The sequence below is a fragment of the Diceros bicornis genome, chromosome X, assembly GCF_020826845.1.
Source record: "Diceros bicornis minor isolate mBicDic1 chromosome X, mDicBic1.mat.cur, whole genome shotgun sequence".
Classification (NCBI taxonomy): Eukaryota; Metazoa; Chordata; class Mammalia; order Perissodactyla; family Rhinocerotidae; genus Diceros; species Diceros bicornis.
The window spans coordinates 98,861,724-98,872,226 of NC_080781.1; the positions used below are offsets into that span (position 1 = coordinate 98,861,724).

A 10,503-nucleotide genomic window follows, 5' to 3' on the forward strand; every position below is an offset into this window, starting at 1 on the left:
TCAGTTTTCATGTTGCCCCACAAGCTGGATAGAAAAGAAGCAATCCTGTCTTAAATGCAGATTAGACATCAGGAAACCTTGGTTGGTGACTTGACTCTGCCACTAGTTTGTGTGACCTCTAACAAACCAATTAGTTGCTAGGAGCCATTGATTTTTATGTGTCTGGTTAATTCACTACATTCCCTCCAAAATTTAAATCAATGTTTTTTGTCAATGCCATGCTCCCTTCTTGAGGTGGGACTAGAGACAAAATTAAACACATTGAAATTGGGTTGGAGTAATAAAAGGAATTTATCAGAGTTATTTTTCTGAAATGTGATATTTCTTAATTCATTTGCTATGTTTCTTTTTCTAAAATATTTTTCAGAGTTACAAATCATTTTGCTTCTCAAAATAAAGAGGAGAAAGTGTTTGACTTATCCATCATTTTAAGAATTTTGTGTACATGATTTTTCAGCTTAGTGGGTCTGAACGCAACAGAAAATCTTAGTTTACTCAGATCATCCTAGGAAGCCTGCCCTTTTAATGACTTTCATGGTTGCCTTTACATAAGTGTCCTCCTTTCTGTGTTCATTCTTTAGAGGTTTGATGTGAATTTGGCAGCATTTATTTAACACCTTCCAGCTTCTGTTTTGACACTTTTTCAACCCTCCGTTCTGACTGAATCCATTTCAACTTTATATGTTCTTATTAAGCAGCTTTGATAACGTTAGTTCGTCAAAATTCTTTTCTATCTCTCTTCTTGGAGTCTTTGACCACTGCTGAGATCTGAGCTATAAAATTTTTTATGACTCTGTTCCTACTGACATGAGCTGTCCCTGGATGGAGATGGGAAGTCTCTCTTACAGTTCCTGTGCCGCAGGGCACACACCTATTGGAAGACTATAGTTTTGCTGACAGTGGTGGAATTAAACGGACAGGTCTGGCATGGGCCTAAAACGTAACACAGGACTCTGAGGTCTCAAAGATGAGGGAGACTCTGAGCAATCTAGAACTAAAGGCCCTTGATCACTCATTGGACCCTGGGCATGTCAATCCTCACTTCTCAGCAAATGAGCATAGAGCTCGCGATGACGGAACTGGCCCTTTGTTGACCCGTCCAAGCTCCGCCTCCCGTCACTGGCCCACCGGATTCTTTCCCGCCTTGTCAACGGCCACCTCAGGGACAGTCTTGGGGGGCTGCTCCTCTGGCCGCCCTCCTGCCCTTCCTGTCGCGCGGCCTCCACAGGCACTTTTGAAGACTGTGTCCCCTCTGTCGCCATTTTCTCTGTCGCCCCCACCGCCCCCTGCCCAGCAGGCCCGGCTGCCAACAGCCTCCCCTCAGAGGCAGTCCCCTCAGCGGCCGCCATCTTCGCCGCGGTCGTTGCGGCAACCCGATCGCTGCTCAGGTCCAGGCACGGACCGGGGCGTCCCTTCTGCCATGTCTGCCCCAGAAGAGCGAGATCCAGCCCAAGGCGGCCAGGATCGAGCTGACGGCGGGGCGGACTGCGACCCCAGACTCGTCGGGGTCCCGGTGGTTCCTGCAGAAGGATCAGATCCAATTGTGAGTGTCGCAGCCTTTCTGGTTTCCCAGACGGTCACACGAGCCCTGCAGGAGATAGGGGGTGGGGAAGAGGCCACCCAGCCCACAGTCGAGGAGGATGGAGACATCTGGTCAGCAGAGCAGGAGGAGGACATGGAGGCGGGACGGGAGGAGGAAGAGGACCAGGACTACGAAGGCGAGGAGGAGGAAGATGAGGATGAACCGGGAGACCACGCTGAGGAGGTATGGGAGGTGGGCGCGAAGGTTGTCGTAGGGGCCCGTGAGGCCCCCATGGCGGGGTTTCGGTTTCTGTTCTGGGATCTGGTCCGTTCCCTTCTACACCGTATTCGTAGTAATGACCATGTCTTGGTTCGGCCTCATGCAGGCCGTGTGGTGATGAGGCGTGGTCCCCAGGGGCCCGAGAATCTGGGAGAGGGACCCGCGCCTGGGGAGGGCGAAAAGCTGGCGGGGGGAGTGGAGACCTTGTAGGCTGAGTACCTGGCAGGGGAACCTCCCCCTAGGTGCCCGAGGAAACTGCGGAGGGGCCTGCATGCCAGAAGGCAGAGGAACCAGAGGAGGCAAAGCTCCCTGACTGATGCACGGGTATTCTATGAGTGGGGGCCTGAGCGACCGAGGGGACTGAAGCTGGCAAGTGGCAGCAAAGTCTTCAGGACTTGTAGCCCCTGTTGGTGCATCCTGCTCAAAGGCAGGCCGTGCTCAGCGGTTAGCCTTGCCTTTAGCAGTTAAAAGGAGGGTCAAAGCGCTCAAAATACTTCAGGCAGAACACACATAAGTAGAAGCCCAATTCTGTAAAGGCCTTCACGATCTTGAGAAAAGGTATGCTGCCTTCTGCCAACCTCTCTTTGCTTAGAGATCTGAGATCATCAGTGCAGTTCATGAGCCCCAGAAGGTGAATGTCAGTGGGAAACAGGTGTTCGGGAAGGAGTTTGGGAGGAAATGGCAAGAGAGCCTGAAGGAAAGGGGTAAACAAATAGCATACCTCACTTTTGGTTGATGGCTTTTAAAAATGTAAATATTCGTGGCCAGATGATCCAAGAAAATGGTGAACTTGTACTAGAGCACTTGAAAGATGTGAAGTTAAATTTTCAGTGATTGAAGAACCAGTGAGCTTCACTATAGAATTTGTCTTTAAGTCAAATGAATACTTTTTCAACGAAGTTCTGACAAAAACATTCAGAATGTTATCAGACCCAGATGATTTTTGTCCCTTCTTCTCCAAAGGGCCACATATAATCAGGAGCACAGGGTGGGAGATCTATTGGAAAGAGGGGAAAAAACACCACTGAGAAAACTATCAAGCTGTAGAAATGCGAGGCCCTGAACATGTTGTATCAACCTCTAGCCAGTTACCCAGATATCCTTTCTTCTCCCACTTCTATCCTCCTGATTCTCCTGAGGGTAGAGTACTGGATGTCGCTGCAGATTATAAATTGGGCTATTTTTTCCGTGAAGTTCTGATCCTGAAGTCCGTATTATTCTTCACTAATGAAGCGAGTGAATATCAGTGTGAAAACTGATGATGAGGCCCAAGAAGCTGGAGATGAGGAGGAGAAAGAGGAGGATTAAAATGAAGAACCAGAAGAAGGACCTGAAGAGGATCTGAATCCAGTAGAGTGTAACCTGGGAGAATCTGGGCTGAGTGTCACCCAACAATTCCTGTCATACACATGTTAAATTCTTACATTTTCTCAGTAAACTGAATAATAAAATAACTCTTTAAAATTATTTTTATAACCCAGTTTTAGTTTTAATAATGTACGTATATGCTAGATCATACAGAATGCAACATGTTCTGAAATGTACTTCTTTCACAAACATACATATTTGAGCTGTAACTATAAGACTTCTACAGGTGGGAAAAATATCAGACCTGGTAGCTAAGACCACATTTGCTTAGAACACAATTGCTAGAACAAGTGGCTAAAGCTACTGGAACATACACTAGATGGGCCTCCATAATTTGGCGGCCACTTAAATGTGATCTCTTGTACTAATTATGACTCAATGCCTTTGAGATGTGACTACTTAAAAAACTGTAAAAAGTTAAGAATTTCAAGAAGGACCACACTTAATGATTGATATCTAGGTGTTCATTCAGTTTCAAATCTTTGTATTTCAGGTGATAATCAAAAGAAAACAAAATTAATCATAGTAAGATTTTGGTTACCACTGAATTGTTAGTTTAACTTACATCTAATCCATCATTTCCCTCTTTTTTTTTTCCTTCCTCCTTTTATAGATATAGACACTGAAGGTCTAGGAGGTTAAGAAATTATGGTTTATGGAAAGAGCACAGGCTTTTAAAGACATTTATATCCCTAAATGTTCTCCCTCCTAAAAAAACGGGCATTTTTCGTGTTTGGCAATTGGGAGAAGAGGTTGGTGTAATCAGATGATTAAAGATATCAAATGATGCATGAACATCCTGAAACCCAGGGATCTGTGTTACAAGAGCAAAATTGTGTTGTTCTCCTATTAAGACAACAGATATACATAGGACTGACTATTCTTAGATTTAGAAAGTCACTAGTGTATGTTAATTGTGTTCAATTGTTAATGTCTTTTTATTTCTTCTTACAGTTTGAAGACGTAGAAAGACATGGATGAAGGAGAAACAATGAATTTATTCTTCACGGATTTGAGATTTTCTGATTTTCAGTAGTCTGTGGAAAATTTTATCAACACTGATTTTGTTCAAAATTCATCACCCAAAATGTAACATCCATTAATATCTGAACTTTCTCTCACTTCTTTCAGATATATCTGACAGCATTTATTAGAGTTAAAAATAAAAGTTTGTTTGAAATTTGTAAGTTGCAGATTTTTCAGATAAATACTCCTGACTCAAATCTATCTTTGTATCTTTATTTTTATTTTGGCCCACCTTATCGTCATTGAAAGGAATCACTGTCAACCATGTTTTAAGTTCTTTTATTGCATCCCCCAATTAATCACAATATTAAATTATAAACAATTTATGTAAAGATAAAGTCTAGCCCCTACTCCATTTTACTGAAAGAATCTGATGGATGACCTAGCCTACCTGGAGACCAAATGGTGCTGTGCTGGTATTAGGCTGATGTGGATCAGTAGCATCAGCATCACCTGGGAATTTGTTAGAAATGCAAATTCTCAGGCCCCACTCAGGACCTACTGAATCGGAAATTTGAAGGTAGGCCAGCAATCAGAGTTTTACAAGTTCTTTAGGTGATTCTGAAGCACACTAAAGTTTGAGAAACAGTGGTTTGAGCTTCACCTATGTTATGACCAGCCTTACTTCACTGACTTGAGACTGTTTCAGGTAAATTGAATAGGACAATAATGGCTGTACTGGGGAAGGGATGAGAATTCTCAGGGGTAGAGATGCAGAGAAAGACCTACAGGTGCAAAGATTGTGTGGTAGCAGTAGAAAAAATGGATAAGGGAAAAAGCTAGTTCCAAAAGTATACAAACTTTATGATGCCATGTATATGAAGTTTAAAAACATTCAAAACAATCACCATAAATTGATTATGGGTAAATATACATGTAGTAAAATGAATACATAAGAATTATACATGCATATGTAGCATGCAGAAGATCATGTATGAGAGTGATAAACAACTTATTTAGCATAGTGGCTATGTCATGTGGAGAGAGAATGAAAACAGTTTAATTGGGGAGGGTTACATGGTGGGCTTCAACTCTACAAAGGACCAAGAGTCCAATGTGTGGGGTTAAGGAGATGTGCACATTCAGAATCCATGCCCCCCACTTCGAACCATGCTCCATATATCTGGGGCCCTGAATTTGCTTGCCATGTAGCCCGAAGTCCCAGGCTCCAGGAGGCCTGCGTGATCCTTTTCAGTGGGTCTGTGCTTCTGAGGGTTGAGTTCACTGGCAATGTATATACTCCCAGGACTGAGAGGTGACCAAGAGGTAGTGGCTGTATGCAGGGAACAAAGAACAAGTGAGCTACATTATCCATATATATATATGGATATATATATCCATATATACATATGTAGCCTCTTGAGATGAGGAGTGGAGCTCAGAGTGTATAGAGAAGGGGTGGAAGAGAGGCTGGGCCTGGGGCCTGGGGGCCTGGGGCCTGGGATGAGGACCAGGGGCCTAAAGTGGGAGCTCCATTCTCCCCCTCATGTCTGGAACAGAACTTAGAGTAGTCCAAGTATGGTGGAAAGTATTGGTGACCCCCAATAATCCCCACCTTCTGGTATTTACACTCTTTATAATCTCCTGCCCTTGCATTTGGAGGGACCAATGACTTCCTTCTAACCAGCTTTGTTTCTAAATTTCCTCAATAAACTATATAGGAAAAATAAATGTTAAAGTACACTGAGCATGCTAATTTGAACCTGGCCAATCAGGTTAATATGAAAGTATATTTGTCACGGTAGGAAAGATATTTTATTTAATAGTCTGTTAGTTGATTTAAACCTTTCATGTATTTTTATACGTGGCGTGTAGGCCTTCAATTGAACTCTGGCCCTGAAACCTTTAAATATTACAGATGTTACATGTGGTCCAGTTTGCATATTTGGTCTATTACCCCTCCCCCTGTCTCACTCCCTGTCATACTTTTTTACCTAAGCACAGAAAAAGTGCTGCCCCTTACTTCGGAAGGGCCCTCTGCAGCCATTGATTTGCAATCAAATCAAATTTGATTGCGTGTAGCCCATCTTTCTATAGGGCTTGGACCTATGGACCTAGTTTCTGGGCAAGGCTAAAGTAAACCACCAACCATCCTGCCCCTCTGCCCACACCTGATGGCATCCACCCTCTCTCCCACTTATCTCACTTTCTCCGCACATATTGTGTGCACAAATCCTCTTACTCAAGACCACTTCTCCCCCTTGCAAATAGTCACCTAGAGGCTACCAGCCATCAACTTGTTCAGGCCCACCTGTGGAGCCCATTTAGGATCATACAGAACAATCTTTCTTAAGAACAGTTTGCTTGTCTGACAACCTTCTGTTCAGATGTGTCAATATGCTATTTGATTTCTCTCCTCTGTTATGCATAGATTGAGATGGGCTACAAAACAGTTTCTATTTTTGTAATGGTATTTTTTCATACAGCAAAGGACCAAGGAAGCTACAAAGAAGCAGGAAACATGTCAGAATGTGCCTCTGTGAATTTAGAAATCCTTAACCTCTTCATTTAAAAAACAGAGATATATTGCTAATTTTGAAAAATAAAATATTAGTGTGGGAATTGTCAGAGTGGGAATAACTTCATATTGGTCCTGTCTGAGAAAAAGTAAAGGGGTGGGAAGCGTAACAGCTAGTGTATCACAGTTATCTGGGGAAGAGTATCAACTCAAATAAACTATTTGCCATGGGCATTCGAAGGAAGTATAATCAAACTACCACCTATAGGAGCCTGAAAAATGCTCCACACAGCATCTTGATTTTCCACAGTCACTGTAAATGCCATTGGATCTGCTGGGCCACATTGACCAAGTGGCAGAGCAGTTTGCATGGAAGTCCGGGTGTATTGCAGATCCTTTTCTTGTTCTGGGCTCCACTCAAAAGTGGCAGCCTGTTAGGATCCTCAGTAAATGGGTAGGATTAGCACTTCCAAATAAGATACGTGATGCCTTCAAAATCAAAAGAAGCCCACTAGGCATTTTGCCTGATATTAGAGGTAAGGTGCAGCAACTGGTCTTTCCCCTTAAAGGGATAGTTCAGTGTTCTCTAGACCTCTGAACCCCTAGAAAGTTCACCAAGGAGGCCAGTCCCTGAATTTTTTGTGGAGTTCATTTCCCATTCTCTGGCATGCACTCATCTTACCAAGGTGCCTAGGGTTGTTGCTACATCCTGCTCATCAGATCCAATCAGTGTGATATCATCAATGTAATGGGACAGTGTAATATTCTGTATTATGGAAAGGTGATCAAGCTCCCTGAGGATTAGATTTTGACATAGGGCTGGAGAGTTAATACAGCCCTAGGGTAGGACCGTGTAGGTAACTTGCTGTCTCTGCCAGCAAAAATCAAACTGCTTCACATGGTCTTCACTGCCAAATATAGAGGAAACAAAGTTTCACACCAGGTGCCAGGGGATATGTTGCTTTTCTCCAGCAAAGAAACCACATCTTAAATAGCATATAAATTGAATTCATCTTCTGACTGTTTTTATAATAACCCACTGTTATTCTTGAAAATCCATCTCTCTCCTTCACAGGCAAAATAGGAATGTTGAATGGGGATGTGATGAGAATCTTCACTCCCTGAATCTTTTAAGTCCTTGATGGTGGTGCTAATCTCTGAAGTTTCCTCCAGGAATACAATATTGCTTTTGGTTTACTACATTGGTAGAGTTAGTTTTTGTATTTTGCGCTTGGCCTTCCCTATCATAATAGCCCATATTCCGTGGATCAAGAAACCAATGTGGGGATTCTTTCAGTTTCTGAGTACTGTATCTCTATTTAACTTATTCATTCTGTAATGGGGATAACAACAGAGTAGTGGGAGATGTGTCACTCACTTGAGTCAAAACTCCACAGAGGCATTTTAGGTCTCCAGGAATTAGCATTACTTCAGAGTCAGTGTCTGGTAATCTCTGAAAAATGCGATTACTTCCCTCCATCCTCAATGCCAGTTACCCTGGTAAACGGATGCAAGTCCCTCTAGGGTAGACTAGATTGAGATTTACAATATTTACTCTGGCTGGGTAGCAGAGTTCTTTTTCAAGGAGATTTGGCCTCCCCTTTGTTCACAGGGCACTGGGTCCTCGAAGTGGCTCAAGTATGGGGATTGATGAGGGGCTGTGACTCTTCATTATAGTGATTCAAATCAGATTTCCATTCATTAGATATAGAGCTGTTTAATTCATACAGATGAAGTAGAATTTAATAGGCTGCCCATCTATTTTAGTTCTAGGGACACCACAATCAGGTTGTCAACACCAAAGATCACCGTGAGTCAGAAAATTCTTATTACTGCTTAAGCTCTGCTGTCTGTTATAGTAACCATACCCATCATGTCTTTGGCAAATGCATGTTGCCACTTGGAGCCTTCCTAACCAGGAACACAATGTCTCCTTTCGATTCAGGAAGCCCAATTTTATGGCAGCAATTCCCACTCTCATTTATGCCGTACAAAGATTATACATCACAGAGCCTTCAGTGATGCTGAGACTCTCCTCATGAATGTGTTTCTGACAGCTTTGGTAAAGAGAGAGTCTTCTGGACTTTGGGGGAAGTTATAGTGGGGTGGTAGGAGGAGGTCTTAAGTGATAAATCCACTCTATCTTTTCAAATCTTCTAAACTTTTGGATACTTTTGTTTCCAGTGTTCTAAGGAAGTTCTGGCATTTTAACTTCATTTACTATAGGATATCTTTGGATCCAGGTTTCAGTCAACCAACCAAGCAAATTGTTAGGGTCACTCTCAACACTAAAGCTGACATATTCAATACAGAATGTCTATGTAGTGAGACCGTATCAATAAATTTGGGCCAATCCAACATGGTTTTTTTTATCCTGATTCAGCAACTTTAGGATCTATTTCTTCACATGTTCCCCAGGTTTCCATTAATGTAAGTGGACAAAATCATATAACTCTTTTGAAGTGTATCACACCTCCTCATAGGCCACACTTTTTACCTCATGCTCTAGAGGCTACTAGGACTTGAGTCTGGTTATAGGTCTCAAAGCAATGGTAATTATGTGACGTGATGGGAGTTTTAGCTAACACTATGGTGGTAATCATTTTCAGTATACAAGTATATCAAATCCATTGTACACCTTAAACTCATATAATATTCTATGTGAATTATATCTTAATACAGCTGGAAAAAATATAAATAAAAAATAAAAGTAATGATACATGGTATGGGTATGTCTTGAGGAGGATCAGTAGTCCCTTGCAGGACAACTACCTCAGGTAAGGCCATTACAGGTTTTTCATGCTAGTGGAAACTGATCTGTGCAGACATAAGTGTAAAGGCTGCTACTAATAGCAAGGTAGATTGGCAGAATTTAGGGTGTCAAGGACTTCGGATTCATCGTGATCTTCCTGTATGTCCCTGTCTAAATTTTCATTGTTCAATCCCTTCCGTATCAGCGTTCTAACTTCAACATAAAAGAATCCATGAGGTTGGAAAATAAATTTGCATTGTACTTCAGTCCCCCACAAGATTATACTTTAGTTTTGCTTTTCAGAAATCTCAGACTCATGACTACAAAAGATAATGGTTGTTTTTAGAGCAGTCATAGATATGGTATGGTTTCCTACCCAGAACTTGATCTGGAAATTTAAAGCCTTGAACTCTTTATTTTCTTTCCCAAGTTCTCTGGAACATGTAGAAGCAAACAACAAACCCCATTATAATCCTTAGTTTCCCTAAAGTGTTTTATGGCTCCAAGAGTTTTTTGGTCACCCAACGTCTTGCCATGTACATGCATTTGCTTCTAGGCATCTACAGATGATAATATAAGAAACTGTTTTGCTGCTGTACATCATGAACTATCACTGTACCCTTTGTCACTGGAAATACAGTCATTGATGTCTTTATATATAATCAGATGAGAAAACCAATTCCCAATAACCAAGGACTCAGAGAACCCATGCTTAAAGCAATTCCTCTGGAACCACTTCTGACACCAATTTCTATTCTTGTTATCATTATATGCAACAAATCATCCCAAATATAGTGGTGTAAAACAAAAATTTTATTATGCCATCAGATTTTATGGGTCAGGAATTCTGAAATGGTACAGCAGAAAATACTTATCTCTGCTCTATTACATCTGGGGCCTCAGCCAGATAGACTTGAAATCTAAGGGTCATTCATTTGCTAGGGAATAGGACAATATGAAGGCACATTCACTCACAAATATAGTGCCTGGATTGGAAGCACTCAAAAGCTAGAATTGCCAATCAGAGTACATGCATGCACGTGAACTCTCTACCTGGATTGTATTCCTTAGAGAATGGTGGCCTCAGGATAGTTAGAC

The 10,503-nt window shown here is 42.0% G+C and overlaps 1 protein-coding gene across 1 annotated transcript; it reads left to right on the forward strand.

Annotated features, from left to right (window-relative positions):
- Positions 1–967: 967 nt before the first annotated feature.
- On the forward strand, positions 968–4,320 carry LOC131400334 (proline-rich proteoglycan 2-like). The gene is made up of 2 exons (XM_058535098.1): positions 968–1,765; positions 4,124–4,320. The coding sequence occupies exons 1-2, from the start codon at positions 968–970 to the stop codon at positions 4,148–4,150; spliced, it is 825 nt and encodes a 274-aa protein (XP_058391081.1). The 3' UTR covers positions 4,151–4,320.
- The last annotated feature ends 6,183 nt before the right edge of the window (positions 4,321–10,503 follow it).

Excerpts from the sequence above, each read along its gene's own strand:
- LOC131400334 (XM_058535098.1), top strand. The coding sequence starts at position 968 with ATGAGGGAGACTCTGAGCAATCTAGAACTAAAGGCCCTTGATCACTCA. Across the intron at positions 1,766-4,123 it reads CGGGAGACCACGCTGAGGAG|TTTGAAGACGTAGAAAGACA; the intron begins GTATGGGAGGTG and ends TTCTTCTTACAG.